Consider the following 17,509-nt stretch of genomic DNA (forward strand, 5'->3'; position numbering starts at 1 on the left):
TAGAGAGCCCCCCTCCTCCCCCAAAGGGCCGGGTCTTTGGCGAGACACTCAGCGCGGTGTCCCAGCCCCCCCAGTAGGAGATCAACTGTTGAAGTGGGGCGGGGTCCTTGCTAGCCCACTTCCATCCCAGGTGGTCTTCATGAGGCCCCCTGCGCCCCCACCCCAAGGTTTCCAGACATTGGGTGTTTCGGTTCAAGGCGTCTACATAGGGGGGGTCGGTTGATCTATTGTGACCAACCCGTCATAGGACGGGGCCCTTCCTTCCCCTTCTGCCCTCCTCCCCCGCCGGAGCTCCTCTTGTTCTGCCCATTGTCCGGGCTTTGGGGCCCCTGATGAGGTGGCCGCAGGGCCCGGGGCCTTTCCAGTGTCACAGCTCAAGCTGCCCAGAGGCCTCTAGACGGGGGGGGGGGTCGCATCAGTTAATCTCGGGTCCTTTTGTGCTTCCCTGTTTCGGCTCCCTCTCTTGTCTCCCCCGCCCCACTTCTGCTTTTCTCCTAAGCAGCTGGGCCAGGCACCCATTCCCAGACCCCCCCTTAACTCTTTCCCCCTTTTCCCCAAAGCTGCTGCTAGCTGTGAAGAGAAGGAGCAGGCCAGCCCATTGGGGCATTTCCCCCCCCCCACCCTGCCCAGACCCCCCCAGGAGTAAATCTAGGGGCACTTTGGGGGTGTTCTGGCCAGGGGCATCCCTCTTTGCCCCCCTCCCCAGCCACTCTTTTATTTTGCTGTCTTGAATGACTTGGCCCCACCTAAGCCCCCCCCCCCCCATTGCCAGCCGGCCATTGGCTGCCTCTGGATCATTTTGACTTCCCTCCACTGCTGTCCGGGCACTTGGCCCCCCCTTCCTCTGGTTGAGCCACATTGCTGACCTATCATGCTGACCTCATCCTCTTATCCCAAGGCTGATAAGTTTATCCAGTGCTTTGGAGAAGTCCCGATAAAATAAATCAAGGGTTTGGACCCTTAATCTTGCTGCTGCTTGATCCAATCTCTGCCGGCTGAGCTTCCCTCCTCCCAGCACCCTTTAAAGATCCCCTTGCAGGGACCTTCTGCTGGCTGCCTGGATCGGCCCTCAGCCGCTGGCCAGTCTCTTCTCCCACCAATCCCCTCTGAGCACGAACATTTTGGGGCTCTTGAGAAGAAACGGGGGGGGGGGTTAGCTGGCCCGGCTGGAGAGTGGGCACCAGGATGAGTTGTCCAAGAATGGGCCTGGCTGCTTGGGGGAGGGTGGACTCTGCTTTGCTGGAAGCGTTTAAGCAGAAGCTGGATGACCCTCTGCTGGGGGATTTGCAGGAGCGGCCAGATGATCTCTGAGTTCCTTTTCTACCCTACGGCTCCTTTCATTCTTTTTAAGCTGCGTCTTCTGAGAACGTTTGGGGAGGAATGGGGGTGAGGGTGCTGGGAAGAGGCAGCAGCCATTGTCTGGAAAGAAAGGGAGCCCCAAAGGAAAAAAGGGGCTCAAGAAAAAACTTTGTGTGCCCACAGATCAGAAGACCCTCCTGGTGAAGAAGAGCACCCCCACCTGCTGCCGCCCACCATCATGGCTCCCACTCTTGCCACAGCCCACCGGCGCCGCTGGTGGATGGCCTGCACGGCCGTCGTGGAGAACCTCTTCTTTTCCGCCGTTCTCCTGGGCTGGGGATCCCTCCTGATCATGCTCAAGTCGGAGGGCTTCTACTCCTACCTCTGCTCCCTCCCAGGTAAGAAGCCCCTTCGTGGGCTGGCCGGCCCTGCCCGGCCCTCTTGAGCACCAGGTGTTTGCCACATGGGCTCCATGGGGGGGGCCTCCTGGGCAAGTCAGCCCCCCCTCCCCCCTGGGCAATCTGGCCTGTGTGGGCCACCTCTGGCTGCTTAGTGGGGGAGGGACTCTGGGGGGAGGGGCATCTCTTGCGAGACCACCAGGAGCGGTCTCTTTTTGGGGAGAGGGGCTGGAGCCGTCTCCTGTTCCTGCCCGCCACTGTCTAGGCCGCCTCTAGGTTAGACTGGCTACTTGGCTTTTGGACTGGGAGGGGCCAGGACAGCCTTTGGACCCCTCCCCATAAATCCTTTTCCTTCTTGGGAGTCTTTGCGGTCTCTTCCAAAGATATCAGCCACACTGGGCAAGGCTTGGGGGGGGGAGGAAGCTCTTGCCTCTGTCTCCATTCCTCCTTGCCCCCCCCCATCAGCCTTGCCCTTTGGACCCCGGTCAATCTTTTACAGGGTCTGAACAGGCTGAGACCTTGATAAAAAGCTGCCGTGGCAGAGATTTTATCCAAGAAGGAAAACGATAAGATCCCGCAGAACCAGCTGATTCTAGGCTGGCAGGAGAGGGCGGGTGAGGACTCGGCCCCGGAACGGACTGGACTGAGCATCGGCGGGATGTGGGGTGGGGGGGACGAAGACCCACAGGTGAGAGTCAAAGGCTGGTGCCCTCAGTGCCAGCTCTGACCGCCATCCCCTTCCTTCCCGCAGCCATCCTTGGGCCGTTGCATATTCTCACACACCGCAGTTTAACCCAGGGAAACTCCGCTGACCCCATGGCTCGGCTTAGCCCCCCCCCGTCAAGGCCACCCAAGCGGCAAACCGGAGTGATTCCCCCCCCCCTCTTTTCTTGGGCCTGCCCAGAGCGAGCAACTGAGCTTTCAGGAGGGAGAAGGCAGCTGGGCTGCCGAAGAGGGACTCCTCTCCTTCCTTTCTCCCTGGAGCAGCCCTGAGCCAGTCCGGGGAGGGGGCTGCTTCCTGTGATGTGTCTCCTGCAGCAGAGGGGGAAGGGGGGAAGGGGGGGTCTGCTCCTCCTCAGCATCCCCTGTCTGCAGGGAGTCTGGTGCTGCCTCTCCCGACTGAGTCTTGTCCTCTGGACTTTCTGGGGAATTCCTTCTGTTGCTGAGAAGCAAAACAGCCTCCTCTCCCCCCCCCCCCCGCTGTCTTGTGGGGAGGGGGGCTTAGCCAGAGAGGTCTCCTTCTCAGCTGGGGGCTCTCCAGACCTGCTGCCTGGCAGGAACCTGAGCAGGGCAAGCCGAACTTCGGGTGGGGTCCCTGCTTCTCCATTGCACTTTGCTGGCCCTGCTCTTCCTCACAGGAGGGGCACCAGGGAGGGGGGTTCTGTGTGTGTGTGTGTGTGTGTGTGTGTGTGAGAGAGAGAGAGAGAGAGAGAGAGAGAGAGAGCAGGGTGTGTCCTGTGGCCGGCTGCAGCCGGATCAGGGCCTCCTTGCAACAACTTTGCTCCACTCCGACTCAGCAGCAGCCCTGCCTGTTGAGCTGGCGTTTTCCGGCTGAAGTGCTGAGTTGCCTCCCCACATCCGCTCAGGGTCCCTGCAGCTGCCGGCCATGACAGCCGGTTCCCGCTGGAGGGGGCAAGCGGCTGAAGGCTGTGGGGGCGTGGGGGGGGCCGCCGGGGGGCCCTGCCGGCTCCCTCCCTTTCCTTCCTGGGCTGGCGAAAGCTAGTCAGTTTCTGCAGTGTTGCTCGCTGACCTGACCTCGCCTGGGGGCAGCCATCTTGTAACGGGGGGGGGATGGCCACGGCTCAAGGGAGCCCCTTTGGGGCTTGCTGGGCTGGTGGTGGGGGCTCAGCCCTAAGATACGGCTTGCCTGTGGCTCTTGCGCCCGAGGAGCCCGGTGTCTGGGGGTGTCCCTGGCGGTGGGCAAGTGATGCTGTGGGTGGCCCGTGGCCCGACTTGGTTCAGGGGCTCCCCTCGTTTTATCCTCCCTCCTCAGGTGACACTCAGGCAGCGCCTTGTCCCTGGCCCCACTCAGTCTTCATGAACCGCCTTAAGGGCGTTTTCTGTGGCTTTTCTGCAGACCCCAGGCCCTGGACCCTGGCCCTGTCCCGGCTCCCCACCCCCCCACCCCGTGCGAGTAGGCCATGCTCCGTAGGCCCCGGAGGGACACTGGGCCAAAGGAGGGGCATGGCCAACCCATGAATCACTCCAGATGTGCATGTGAAGCCAGATGGCTGAATTGCTTCCGCCGTTTCCAGGATGGTTTGGAGCCTATGATGGTGGGGGGGGGAGGGTTCCTGCCCTGGCTGGGGTTGCAGTGGGGGGGGGAAATGAGCCCGCCCTGGGCAATGGGGCTGCCCCTCCTCTCCAGTGCCTTAGAAGAAGGGAGCCAGAACCACACAGCCTCTTCTGGTCTCTTGAGGGCCAGCTGCACTTTGGAGGCTGACCGAGGTGGCTGTGGGTCTGGCCCCACGTTGGCCCAGAGCCGCTGGGTCTCCAGCGCAGGGCACCCCCCTATATGCTTTCCTCCTCCAAGGAAGGCGGCTGGCAGGCCGAAGCGCCTCAAGGGCGGCCGGAGACTCGCGTCCCTGCCAGCCCAGCTGTGTTTTCACCACAAACACAGCCCTGTTTGTGGTAAAGCCGCTGCTAGGGTTTAAAACCTAGGGTGAGGAGGGGGCAACTTGGCAGGTGGAGGGAGCAGGAACCTGCGAAGAGGCCTCCCTCTTGCCAGACCCCAACATAGGTGTGCCCCCTCCCACTGCCCGGGGCTACCTGCCCACCTCTCCTGGGGGCTCCTGGCCTCCCCAACTGTAACTGTCCCTTCGCCTGGCTTCTCTGCCGGCCTCTCCCCCCACCCTCCCCCCGGCAGCTCTGCCTGCTTCCTCCGTGCCTCTGGCAGGCTGGTTAATGTTTCTCCTGAGCCACCTGTGGAAGTGGTCTCACGGTTACGGGCGGGGGGGGGGAGCATCCAGCATCAACCGGCTGCATCCAGCTTGAGGCCTCCTGTGGCGGATGGCAAGCAAGGGGTAACCACGGAAGCCGCCGAGGGCCGAACTGGCTGCCCAGGTGGACCAGCCGCCCAGGGTTGCCCAGCACTTGGGAGGCCGGGGCTGGGCGGGGGGGGGGAGGCAAGTGCCCCCATCCTTGCTTTGGGGAGAATGTCGATGTCCCTGGAGGGTGGGTGGGGTGCTCTGTGCCTCTGGCCCCATCTCCTGCCGCCGCCCAGCCTCTTTCGGCCCTTGAGTGAAGCCCCCTCTGCCAGGTGCCCGCCTGGCTGCCTCAGTCACTTGGCCCCTCTGAAGCCGGCCCCCTCTGGGGAGGAGACCGAAGCCAAGGGGGGGGCAAGACTCAGCTTTCTGGCCCTTAACTTGCCCCCGGCTGCCTCCCGCTGCCAGCGGGATGCCCCCCTCCCTCTCCCTTCCCTCTGGTGCTGGGGCGGCTTGTGGGGCGCTCAGCTGCCCTGGCAGCCCAGCCTCCTCCTGCAGGGGAGCGCCTCTGACTGGCTTTCTGCAGATATTAGCTCCTGCTGACGGATCTCCTTGGCCCTTCGCCCTGTCCCTGCCCTCCCTTTCACCTCGTGGGGCCGTCGGAGGGCCCTTGTGCGCCCAGCGCTCTCCCGGTGGAAGCAGGGGTGATTTCTGAGGCTGGATCTCTTGCGGCTGAAGGTGCATCTGTGGGTGCCTCTCTTGGGCCCCGAGACGGCACCCCCGCTTCCTCCCAAACCGTCCACAGCTTTTCCCTCTGCAACCGGCTCTCCCCACGGCTGGGCTCTTGCCTCGCTGGGGCCGTCTTCATCCCTCGAAAGGGAAGCAGCCACACCCAGAGGACGTGGTTGGGCCACAGGGGTCCAGTGGCTCAAGTCCCTTTCCAAAACCTGCTGAAATCTGAGCCTGGTTGAGGCCTTGGCTTGGCAGAAAGGCAGGGCCGTAGGATGTTGGCAAGGGCTTTGGACGGGGCCCACACGTTCCAGAACCTGGATCCCGCCCTCAGAGGTGCCTCCTTCACACAAAGTAGCTCTCCTCCTCCTCCTCCTCCTCCTCCCCCTGGGCCTTTCCTGGGAAGGAGTTCTGCCCTTCAGTCTGGGGTCCAGTCTGGGTTTCGGCCTCTCTGCACGAAGAGGTGTAGCTCCCTGGCCCTACTCTGAACCCCGGAGCCCCCGAGACTCCCTGGTTCTCCCGGCTGGTATCTTTTGGCTTGAAAGGCCTCCCTGGCAGGGCACGCAAAAGCCGGCATCAGAAACAGCCCCCCTTGGCCGTGGTCTCCTCTTCTGGCGCTGCCCTGTCCCCTGGGCCTGGTGGGGTCTTTCGGGCAGGCTGCTGCCCCTCCGAGCTTGGGGGCACCTCGGCTGTCCGGCAGAGAGTCGGAGATGCTGGAAGCCTTGCAGCCCCGCCCCACTGCCAAGGGCCTCTCGGAGGTGCCCCCGAAAGGAGGAGCCTCGGCTGGAACCGGGGCGGGAGGGGGGAGGTGTCTTCTGGGTGGGGGCACCACTGCAGGGACTTTCCACCACTTGGAAGGACACCATGTACCCAATTTTGCAGGGTTGAACTTAAAACCCATTTCTATCAATCAGCCTCCCCTTCTTAATGCAGGTTTATATTACTCACACACGATAGCTGTTCCGATAACATGGTTTTATGGTTTTATCGTTATTTATTGCCTGTTTTTATTCTCTTAAATTGATGGGTGCATTGTTCAAATTGATGTTGTAAACCAGTGTGGGTCGGTCAGCTGGGAGCCTGCGGTCACACAATACGTCACAATTAAAGAACGGGAGCCCTGGGGAGGCCATGCCACCAGGTGATAGGCTGGAGCCCTTGCCTGCTTCCTCCATGGCACCCAAGGGCGAGGGGTCCCCAGGCTCTTGAGTCCGAAGGTTGAGAGGGGGGGGCACTCTTCCACGCCTAGCAGGGAGGCCCTTGCCCACCTCCCGGCTCTAGCATCTCCCCTCGCAGCTCACCCGGCCTTTTCTCTAGGCAGGGACCTTTGGGGTAGAGAGCACCCCCCACCCCGGGAAGCCTTCTGAGCCCATCTGGGTCCCTTTGAAACATACTGGGCTCCCTTGTTTAAAATCGAAACAGTCTTTTAAAACTGAAAGGTGTCCGATTGATGAAGGAGAGTCCCTCCTGTGCCGGGCAGAGCTGGCGTGGGTGGGGGGCTCAAGCCTCCTGAGTGGCGCCTCCTGCAGTGCCCCTTTCTCCCCCCCCCACAGAGAACTCGACGGGGGTGCCCGGGAACGGGACGGCAGCCCCAGAGCCGGAAGTGGCCCGCATGAACGGCTGGCTGATCTGCAAGGAGCAGGACGAGATGCTGAATCTGGCCTTCACCGTCGGCTCCTTCCTGCTGAGCGCCATCACCTTGCCCCTGGGCATCGTCATGGACAAATACGGTCCGCGCAAGCTGAGGCTGCTGGGCAGGTGGGCAGTTCTGGGGGGGGGAGCACACCCGCCCGCAGCACCAGGGGGGAAGGGGCAGCTTCCCTCCCCTCCCAGCAGCCGGGCAGGCTCTGCCTTCGGGATGGGGGAGGGGCGCCCAGAGCCTGCGGGGGAAGGGAGAGCCACTTGATCCACGTGCAAGGGAGGGAGATCCACCCGGCTTCTGGGGAGGGGGGCTGGGCTGGGCGGAGGTGGGCTTTTGCTTTGCCCCCCCCCCCATCGGGGGTTCTTGGCCCATTCAGGCTTCCTGGGAGAAAACACCTTGCTTCCTGGCCCCATTCTGCACGCTGTTGGGGGGGGCAGAAAATCCCCCCCAAACTCCGGCGGTGGGGGAGGGAGCATGGAGAGAAGGCTCTGCTCTTCCTGCGTCGTCGGGGTGGGTGACTGGCAGCTGGGCAGGGGAGGCTTCGTCTCTTGGGCCCTGGCTCAGAGCCTCAGTGGAGGGGAGCCTTTCGAAGGCAGGGCACGGTGGGCGAGGGGAGGCCTCTTGCGGGTTCGAGGATCCCGGATATGGGGAGGGGCCTGGGGATCCGACCCGAGGGACTGATGGGCCTCCCTGTGTGCCTCTGCAGCGCCTGCTTTGCGGTCTCCTGCGTGATGATCGCCTACGGGGCCAGCAACCCGGACTGTGAGTGTGACCCAGGGCGCTCTGGGGAGGAGAGGCGGGGGGAGGGGCGGGCGTGGCTTCTCCATGGGGGGGGAGAGCCCGGGAGCCTTGCCCAGTGGGGGGCTGGGGGACGGGCAGGGCTCCCGAGGCATGCCCACCCTGGGCTCCTGGCCTGGCGGGCACTGGCTGGCGTTCAAGCGCTTTCTCCCTCTGTCCCAGCTCTGTCGGTGCTGATCTTCATCTCCCTGTCGCTGAACGGCTTCGGAGGGATGTGCATGACCTTCACGTCTCTCACGGTAAGTGCCAACTTCCCTGGTGGGCAGGGCGAGCTCTTGTGCCCCCTTGCATGGGGCGGCTTAATGGGCACCCGTCTTGCCCCAGATTGGTGTGTCTGCCCCCACAGCACCCCTGCCGGAGGGGATTTGGGGGGCTCCCTTTCCAGACGGGGGCTCTGTACCCTTCCTGAGTACCTTAGGGAGGGGAGGGAAATGCCTGCTGTGATGGGCCTTGACCGGGGCTCGTGGCCTCCCTGTGCACGTCCGCCTGAGCCGAGTGAGGGCCCAGAGGGTGCCCTTGCCTGACACTGGGGCGAACCCCCGTGCTCTGCCCTTAGTCGCGCCTCATTTGGGGGAGCTTAGAAGGAGGCTGGGTCAGATCAAACAGCGCCCCCCTCCCCTCCACATGGCCTCCAGTCCAGCCTTGCCAAAGGTGTGGAAGGTCCGGGTGGAACACTCCCCCTCCCCTGCCCCTTTTCCTCCCAAATTGTGGGTCTAGGGACCACCATCACCCCCCCTCCGCCCCTACAGCTTCCTCGCCTCTTGCTCTTGAGTAAACAGGCAACTGCGCAGAGCCTCCCTCTAGCCAGCCTTTTCTGCCCTCACACTTGTTCTCCCTTCCCTCCCTCTTCCTCTCCTCTCCCTCCCTCCTTCCTTCCTTCCTTCCCTCCCAGCTGCCCAACATGTTCGGGGACCTGCGCTCCACCTTCATTGCCCTCATGATTGGCTCTTACGCGTCCTCGGCAGTGACGTTCCCCGGGATCAAGGTAAGAGGGGGCTGCGGGAGGGGGACAGTGCAGGCTGGGAATGGCAGCCCGGTTCCACTCCCCCCCCCCCCCCCCCCCCCCCGTGACTAGGAAACCTCCCCAACTCCCCCGGGGTCACCAACTTTATCCAACTGAGGTGGTGCCAGACTCTCGTTGGCTCCCGTTGGCGCCCAGCACAGTGATAGAGCCCCCCAGGAGCCCATAAGAGGAAGGGGCTGGCCGAGACACCCACCAGCTGCAGGAAGGAATACAGGACGGCGCCTGGACAAGTGAAAGCCAAAGGCCTGATGGAATTTAACGCACACCTGTGCTCACAAACACACAACACCTCTTTTTGCATGGTTACTGAAAGTTGTGTAGCAAATGGCAACCCATTTCTGCACTGTTTAATAATAATAATAATAAAGTTGGAAGGGGCCTTGGAGGTTATCTAGTCCAACCCCCTGCTATACCATTTCAGAGAAATGGCTGTCCAGTCTCTTCTTAAAAACTTCCAGTGTTGGAGCATTCACCGCTTCTGGAGGCAGGTTGTTCCACTGGTTAATTGTTCTCACTGTCAGGAAGTTTCTCCTTAGTTCCAGGTTGCTTCTCTCCTTGATGAGTTTCCATCCCTTGCTTCTTGTCCTGCCTTCAGGCACTTTGGAGAAGAGCTTGACTCCCTCTTCTTTGGGGCAGCCCCTGAGATACTGGAAGGCTGCTGTCCTGTCCCCCCTCGTCCTCCTCTTCGTTAAACGAGACATACCCAATTCCAGCGTCAAAGGAGGCCTTATATGCTTTAGCCTCCAGTCCCCTGACCCTCTCTGTTGTTCTTCTCTGTATTCTTTTGTGGAACCCATGGTGCATTTCCAGGAAGGGGAGGCTGTGTGGAAAACACAGCTGTTCTTGCAGCCCCAGACGTTGGCCCAGGGCACAGGCAGACCCAGGGATGGGGGGGAGGGGGGTGCTTGGCTGCCCTCGTGGGGGGGCTTGGGGGAGTGCCTGGGGTGAGCGGGCTGGGCGGCCGACTTCACCTGGCACAGGCAAGGCAGCTGCGTGGACTGGCGGCCAACTTCACCTGGCACAGTTGGCAGCTGGCCTGCAGGGCCTCTCCCAGGACGGCTGACCCAAGTGCCACCCCCTTGTTTTCATGGGGGTCGTGTTGCAGTGCTCGGGCTGGCAGTTGGAGCACATTGGAGAGGGGGAGGGGAATTGAGGAGCGTCTCCATTTTCTCCTCCTGCCTCAAGAGCTTCAGGGGGGGCTCCATGGGCTCCCCACAGGCCGCCTTTGACGCTGGAGGAAGGGGCTACGCCAGAGTGAACTTTAACCCAGCTCCAAAGCCACCTCCAGTCGCCATGTGCGTGACATTCCCAACGGGAGGGCCGGCCTTGGGGCTGCTTACCGCCCAGCCCCATTGTAGCCATGGCACTTTGCCTGCAGAAACGGCCCATGGGGGCTGACCCCTAAGGGCCGAGCTCTTCCCACAAATCCCCCCCCCACCGTGGCCTCAGCCCCACCTCTCTTCAGCCGGCTCCTTCTGCTCCCCAGGTGATCTACGACCTGGGCGCCTCCTTCATCCTCATCCTGCTGATTTGGGCCGGCTGTGCGGGCCTCGTCTTCTTCAACTGCTTCTTCAACTGGCCGCTGGAGCCCTTCCCAGGCCCCGAGGACATGGACTACACGTGAGTGGCTGGCAGGGGGGCAGGCGTGGGCAAGCTGGGTGGGGCAGGGGCCCTGCGTTGCCCGCCCACCTGAGGGCCACTCAGTCCTTCCAGAGCTTTGCAGAACCTCAAGTGGTGAACATGGGCAGAGTTGTGCCAGGGAGCCCCCCCCCTTCTGCCAGCCGCCCAGGAACCCGTTTCAGCCGGGCCCTCCTGGTGAATGGATGCCAGGGCTGGCTTTCCCGTGCTGGCTGCTGCTCTGCCCGGAACGGCCTGGCTTTGCAGCCATCGATTACCCCCCTCCCCAGGCAGTGGCTTCCCCGGCCTTTCACAGCTGGAGATGCCCCTTAAGAGGGAGGGTCCCTGGCAAGGCCAGATGTGTCCACGTTGCTCCCAGGAGCTCCTCCGGTCTGGGGCCAAGACCCAGCAGGACCGACCTTTCCGCCACCAGGGTGAAGATCAAGTTCAGCTGGCTGGGCTTTGACCACAAGATCACCGGGAAGCAGTTCTACAAGCAGGTGACCACGGTCGGCCGCCGCCTCAGTGTGGGCAGCTCCATGAAGGGCAACAAGGAGGCCCCGGCGCTGCAGGACGGCAACAAGCTCTGCTTCTCCACGGTGGATCTGGAGGTGAAGTGCGAGCCGGACAGCGCAGGTGAGGATCCCGCGCAGGGGCCGTGGCTGACCGCTCCGTCTGCCTCCTGGCTTCGCACACTTTGGGTGCTGCTGCCGTGCCAGTTGGATGGGCAGCTTGGCAGGCCCCTGCTGCAGTGTGGCTTCTGCAGAGGGGGTCTCTTCATTGGGTAGCCCCCCCTCCCCTCTGGAAGACGGTCATCTCGGAACTCCCAGCACAAGGAGTCAGGGCTGCCCGCCTCTCCTGCCTGCAAGAACTGGGGGTCTCTCGGGAGGCCCTCTCTGCACCCCGGGCCCTGTGGGCCTGGTCTGACCTCAGGGGCCAAAGGGCAAGGGGTCCGCTTCTGCCCAGCAGCCTTTCCTGCCCTCAGTGAGCCAAAATGGAAAGGCTGTAAGGAGACCTTTCCCTTCTGGTGATAGAGAGTTTTGGGGTGAAATTGCTGCCTGCCCCCCGGAGTTCCCTTCACGGAGGGCTGGAGTGGCCCCTGAAAGGACACAGCCCGGGGCTTTGCTGAAGTGGGAGGAGGTGACCGCTCGGACAGCCCGCACCACCCTGAGGTCTTGGGCCAGGCAGCTTTGCCCTGATCCCACCAGGCAGCCATTTTGGGGGGTGGCCCTGGGGCCCTGCCTCTGGGCCCAGGAGAAGTGGCCGACGGACCCCACAGTTCTGCCAGCCCTGTTTGTGGCATCTCCTGGGAAAAGCCTGATGGATCTTTCCTTTCTTCCCTCCCCCCCCCCGCTCCCACTTGCCCCCCTCCCCCCAGCTTCCCCATCCTTCATGCACAGCGTCTTCAGCCCCATCTTGCTGCTCAGCCTGGTCACCATGTGCGTCACGCAGCTCCGTCTCATCTTCTACATGGGCGCCATGAACAACATCCTGGAGTTCCTGGTGGAGGGCGACCTGGAGACAGGTGGGGGCCCTCTCCCGCCCACGGGAGACCCACGTCGGGGCCTGGGGGAACCCGGCTTCCATCTGGCTGACCCCTGGCACTCGGAGACCGCCTCAGGGGCCACAGTGACCGGTGGGAGTGGCCGTGGAAGAGCGGAGGAGGCCCCCCCCGTGGCCTCGGCAACATCTGATCAGAGGCAGCTCGGTCGGGGGAGGGGAGCACGGGAAGCGCGTCAGAAGGGGACCCTCCCTAGTTTTCTGGAGGATAAACAGAGGGGAGAAATGAATTAATTCATCTGGGTCTGCTTCCTATTTGGGCTACCTCGCAAGGCTGGCAGTTGCTTTCCGGCTGCTGGTCCTTCAACCGCGCCCACAGCCGGCTGCTGAGAGCCCAGCCCTTCCCCCCTCAGACATCTTGGTGGCCATGCTGGCGGGGGGGGGGAATGGGCACCAGTCAGAGAAGGGAACAGACGCCCACCTTTTGGGCACGGAAGGTCTTGTGACGGCCACCGCGCGTTTGGGTGCCATTTATGTCTGAAAGAAGGCAAGGAGGGCAGGACCCAAGGGTCCCCCCCCACCCAGATGGCCCCGTGCTGCCTGCTGGGGCCCAGATGCCCCCCCATTCTTCCCCCCCCCCAGCAGAGGCTGTTTTGCGAGGCAGGCAGGCGCTTGTGGCTGTTGTGGTGCTCCTTCCAGCTGTGTTGCCATGACAAGCAGGGTGCTGGGAGCCTGGGCAGCGCACTGCTGCTCCCTGGGGGATCCGGCTGCTACTGGGGGGGAGGAAGGAGGGGGGGGCATTTCAGCCAGTGGGTCAGAGGGGCCAGTTTGCCCCCTGAAAAGCAGAAAAACAACAGGGAGGGGGAGAAGGCCGCAGACTCTGCGTCAGGCCCCTATTTATAGCTGCTGGAAGGAAGCCGGGAGGGAGGCGGAGTTTGCCCCGGCAGCAGCACCGTGTCTTTTGCACAACAGGGTGAAACCATGCGCGCCTCTTGCGTAGTGACAGCCAGTTTGGGCCTGTTAAACCTGGAATCCGTTGAAGCAGAGGAATCGGCCCGCTGCTTTCCCCGAGGGCAGGAGGGAGGGCGGGAGGGAGGGAGGAGAGAGTGGTGGGAGAGGGCCAGGGGGTGCCTGCCCACCAGGGCCCCCTGCTCCTGTGCCTGCCTCCCCCAGGACCTCGCGGAGCAGAGCTTTCGGAGGCCCCCCCGGGGTTCCCGGTGTGGCCTGGGGGGGGGCTGACCCCAGCCCCTTCTCAGCCCCAGCTCTGCCTGCTTCCTGGCTCTGCCTCTCCTTCTCCAGGCCGGATCCAGAGCCAGCTTGGGGCGCCCTCTGCCAGGCAGGGGGCAATGCCCTCTCTTGCTGGGTCCACCGGGCTGCGCAGCTCTGCCCTGGGGCCCATAACAGAGACTGGACAGGCTGGGTGCCCCGTGCTTGGCCTCCTGCAAGGGGGGGTCTGGTTGGGGGTTTCTCGTCCCTGATGGGGCCTGTCCACTTGTCTTCCAGTGGGTCTTTACAGCTCCGTCTTCGGAGTCTTGCAGCTGCTCTGCCTCCTGACGGCACCGGTGATTGGCTACATCATGGACTGGAAGCTGAAGGAGTGCGACGACAGCCCTGAGGAGGAGGACAATGGAGACGCCAGCCCCCCGTACGTGGCCAGTGGGCGGGGGCAGCTGTGGGGTGCCTCCCTGCCAGCTGTGTGCCCAACCTGCATTCCTTCCCCTCTGAAGCTTAGGAAAGGGGTGCCGCTTCCCACACGCCCTTGGCAGCTCACGCCGTGGGGTGCAGGAGTGCCACCTGCCGCAGGGAAGGGCCCTGCCCGGATGGGAGGCCGTGAGGCAACTGGGTCACTGGGCCAGGAACCGCAGTGCCGTCATTGCGGGCCTTGTTTGTCAGGGACTGGCAGTCTCTGGCAGAAGGCCGAGGTTACTTGGGAAAGCAGAGCCCTTGGAAGTAGGGAAAGGGTCACCGGGCACTGGCTGGCACCGGAGCAGCAGGCAGGGAAGGAGCCCTCCTTGGCCCTGGGGGCTTGATGGGGGGCAGCCCGTGTGTGACTCTTCTTCCCGCCTGCAGGGGTGAGAAGAAGAAGAAACCTCGGGACCGCCGGATCCAGAAGATCTGCAACGCCACCCGGGCTTTCGCTTTCACCAACGTGCTGCTGGTGGGCTTTGGGGTCACCTGCCTGATCCCCAACTTGCCTTTGCAGGTGAAGGAGGGGGACGTGGGCGAAGGGGGGCAGCTGGGCCTGCGGGGTATGTTTGGGGGAAAGGCTGGCCGGCTTGGCCCTGTCCTGGGGGACCCCCTCCACCGCCGTGTGGGGGGTCCCGGCTCCACTCAAGAGCTTGGAGGGAGGAGGGCAGGGGCAGGGGGTCCTGCGGGGGCTCCTGGCTCTGAAGGGGGTCTCCCCGCTCTCCCTCGCAGATCCTTTCCTTCATCCTGCACACCATCGTCAGAGGCTTCATTCACTCGGCCGTCGGGGGTCTCTATGCTGCTGTGTAAGTCCAGCACCCCCTCCTCAGCTGCCCATCGCAAAGTGGGTCACCCCGTTTCTGGGTCACGTCTTCCTCCTCCTCCCTGCGTTCCCTGCCGCCTGGCTTTGCCTCCGGATATTGGCCGGCACCTCTGGGTGCTGCTCCAGAGCGGGTGTGCCCGCCCCCGCCTGCCTCCCCAGCTCCCCGACGGAGGCCGAGGTCAGCTCAGGCCAGGCTGCCTTCCCTGGGAGGCAAACAGTTTCCTCCTGCCCGGCTGGCCCTCCGTCCCGAACCCTCAGCGCCCCAAGGAAGGCAGCTGAAAGGGGCTCAGGGCCCCCCCCCCGCCCCCAGGGCCCGCCTGCCCCGGAGAGCTTTCCCTGGGCCCGGATCCAGGTCTCGCTTTCTCCCCCCTGCCCCCCCTCGCATTTCCTGGTTTCTTAGCCTGGCTGGCCGGTCATTCTCTCTCTCTCACACACACAGGCACAAACTCTCTCTCACACACACACACAGACACAGGCACGCACAGGGACACAGCCCCACACACAAACACAGAGAGACACGCACAGAGACAAACACACACACACCCAGACGCACGCGCACAGACAGGCCCTGGATCCAGTTGCAGCTGAGGCAGGCGCTTTATAGGGCTGACTCACATGTTGTTGTCCTGCTCAGCCTGGAGTTGTTTTGGACAGGAGGTTTCGGGCTGTGGGGTCACGGAGGGCGTTGGGTGCAGCTCCCAGGGTTGCTCAACCGGGAGAGGCGGAGCCAGGCACACCTGCCTCCCAGGCTCCTGCTCTGCGCCAGCCTTCCGCACTCAGCACTTTGCAATGGGGGGGGGGGGGCTGGGCTCCTCTGGGAGGGGCCGGCCTTGAGGAGGCTTCCAGGCCGAGCAAGCCAGGAGGGCCCCCGGCCCCGGCCCAGCTGCTTCCTTTTTTGCAGAGAGACCCCAATACTCCACTGTCGCTCTCCCCAATCTCACACACATGCAAAACCACACCGAGGGACCCGGGCAGAGGGAGGGTCTCCACTCAGCAGCTGCAGACATGTGTGGGTCACTTGCACCTTTCCCCCCCTCCCCCAGGTATCCCTCCACGCAGTTTGGCAGCTTGACTGGGCTGCAATCTCTCGTCAGTGCCCTCTTTGCCCTCCTGCAGCAGCCCCTTTTCCTGGCTATGATGGGCCCCCTGGAAGGAGACCCCCTCTGGGTAAGTGGTGCCATTTAGGCTGGGGGTGGTGGCTGCGCAAGGTGAGGTGCCCGTGAGAAGGGAAGAGGGCAGGGAATGTGCCTGGCAGGGACTCCCTCCACGGCCAGCTCTGGGCCTTGGGGCTCAGAGGGGGTGGCTGCACCCCCAAAAGGACCGTGCATGCCTGTGGCAGAACTTCCTGGTCCCTGGGTGGTCCAGTCCGTCTGCTGTGGAGGACTGTAGAGGCCCAGGAGGTGGACAGGGGCTCTCAGCAGAGTAGGACCAGTCTGGGGGCTTGGACCTTTTCTGAGGAGGGGGGGCAGGTACATGCCCAGCCCACCAAAGCACACATCTCCAAGGGAGGGGCTTTGAGTGCTTGGGCCAAGAAAAGGAGCCTCCCTTAAGGGTCCTTCCTGTGGCCTGGCATTGCCTGGGAGGGAAGCCTGCCAGCAGGACCCCCGCCCCACGTCTGGACCCTTTGACCTTGCATTGAAGCCAGCCTCCCCCCAGGAGGCTGTCTGGTCACGGTCTGGCTGTCGGAGGCCTCCTGGATCGGCTCCCAGGGGGGGGTTGGGGGGGGCTGGCTGGGAGCCATCCAGCCGTCGTCCGTCTTGGGCACGTGAGGAAGGGAAGGCCGGCTCCAGGCGTCTGCTGGGCTGCTGTCTTGGCAGCGGCCTCCGTCTTTGGCCTCCAGGAGGGGAAAACATTTCAGGGCCCTTCGGTGCAGATCTGGCCTCGCAGCCGCTGTTCTCTTGTCCTCTCCCCGGGCAAGACCTGCACGCTGAGGATGGGGGGGGGGGCAACACAAATGTGCCCCTCCCCCCATCGGACAGGGGTCTAGGAAAGGAGGAATGTCCCGGAGGGGGGAGCTCTGAAGCAGCTGGCCTCCTGGACTCACCGGCTTCCATCGCAGGCAAGGGGACGATGATCCAGGGATTCCCGTCCTTGGCATGGGGTTGGACGAGAAGGCCTCTGAGGTCCCTTCCAACCAGATCCAGATGGACCAGGGCTTCCTCTCCTCATGCCACCTTCCTTTCTCCCCCACAGCTGCAAGACACATGGGCAGCCCCTTTTCCGGCTGGGAGGGGAGCTCGGCCCTCGGGTAGCGAAGTGCTGTTGAAACGGGGCAAGCGCAGCCCAGGCAACGGCCTCTCCTCCCCTCCTGGGCGGCTGCTCCCTCGGGAGAGAGCCGGGCCTGGCCTGGCCAGGGGACACCGCAGGCAGCAGGCTTGGCACTCTGGGTCCGCAGGCAGTTGGGGCTCAGGGGCTGCTTGGCACACAGGGGCCACGGTGCCCAGGGGAGGGGGGCAGGGCAGGGGCCCTTCAAGCAGAGGCGGCAGCTGCAGAGTGAGCCGCGCCTCACTCTGTGGAGAGCCGTCCCTCGCCCTCACCGCCCTCACCCTCTCTCCTGCCAGGTCAACGTGGGGCTGCTGGGGGTGAGCATGCTGGGCTTCTGCCTGCCCCTCTACCTCATCTGCTACAGGCGGCACCTGGAACAGGAGAAGCAGCAGAAGGACGAAGACGCCAAGCTCTTCCTCAAGATCAACGGCACACCCAGCGAGGAGGCCTTCGTCTAGAGACGCCGTTTGGACTGGCCGGGGGGGCTCCCCCCTGCCCTGAGGCCCCAGTAAAGCCCCCCAGGCCCCCCAGCACAGGTCCCATCTCACGGGACGGGCCTTGCTTTGGATTCAAAAGGCACGCCACCATGCCTCTTCCGTGACACCATCCTGCCGTGGCCTCTCCTACCCACGGTCTCTGGTGCTGGCCTCAGAGACGCCTAACGTGATACGGGTCTTGGTTGCTTTGCAAAGGGAATGGACCCCTCCCCCCCTGCTATGGTGACCTAGCCCTTCCTGGCACACCTGTACCACGCATGCACACACACACACACACAGGCAACGGCTTGGTTTGTGTCTGTGCAGG

At 63.5% G+C, this 17,509-nt stretch overlaps 1 protein-coding gene across 2 annotated transcripts; it reads left to right on the forward strand.

Annotated features, from left to right (window-relative positions):
* The first annotated feature begins 1,537 nt into the window (after positions 1-1,537).
* Positions 1,538-17,163, forward strand: SLC43A2 (solute carrier family 43 member 2). 2 transcript variants are annotated; one of them, XM_015818349.1, is made up of 13 exons: positions 1,538-1,712; positions 6,904-7,108; positions 7,699-7,754; positions 7,953-8,029; positions 8,683-8,775; positions 10,301-10,434; positions 10,865-11,067; positions 11,810-11,956; positions 13,435-13,576; positions 14,002-14,134; positions 14,350-14,423; positions 15,484-15,607; positions 17,002-17,163. In XM_015818349.1, the coding sequence occupies exons 1-13, from the start codon at positions 1,538-1,540 to the stop codon at positions 17,161-17,163; spliced, it is 1,725 nt and encodes a 574-aa protein (XP_015673835.1). The 2 variants fall into 2 exon arrangements, with proteins under 2 accessions (XP_015673835.1, XP_015673837.1); XM_015818351.1 differs by having other exon boundaries at positions 1,538-1,697.
* Positions 17,164-17,509: the final 346 nt, after the last annotated feature.

The sequence above is a fragment of the Protobothrops mucrosquamatus genome, unplaced genomic scaffold (assembly GCF_001527695.2).
Source record: "Protobothrops mucrosquamatus isolate PMUCROS unplaced genomic scaffold, P.Mucros_1.0 scaffold721, whole genome shotgun sequence".
Classification (NCBI taxonomy): domain Eukaryota; kingdom Metazoa; phylum Chordata; class Lepidosauria; order Squamata; family Viperidae; genus Protobothrops; species Protobothrops mucrosquamatus.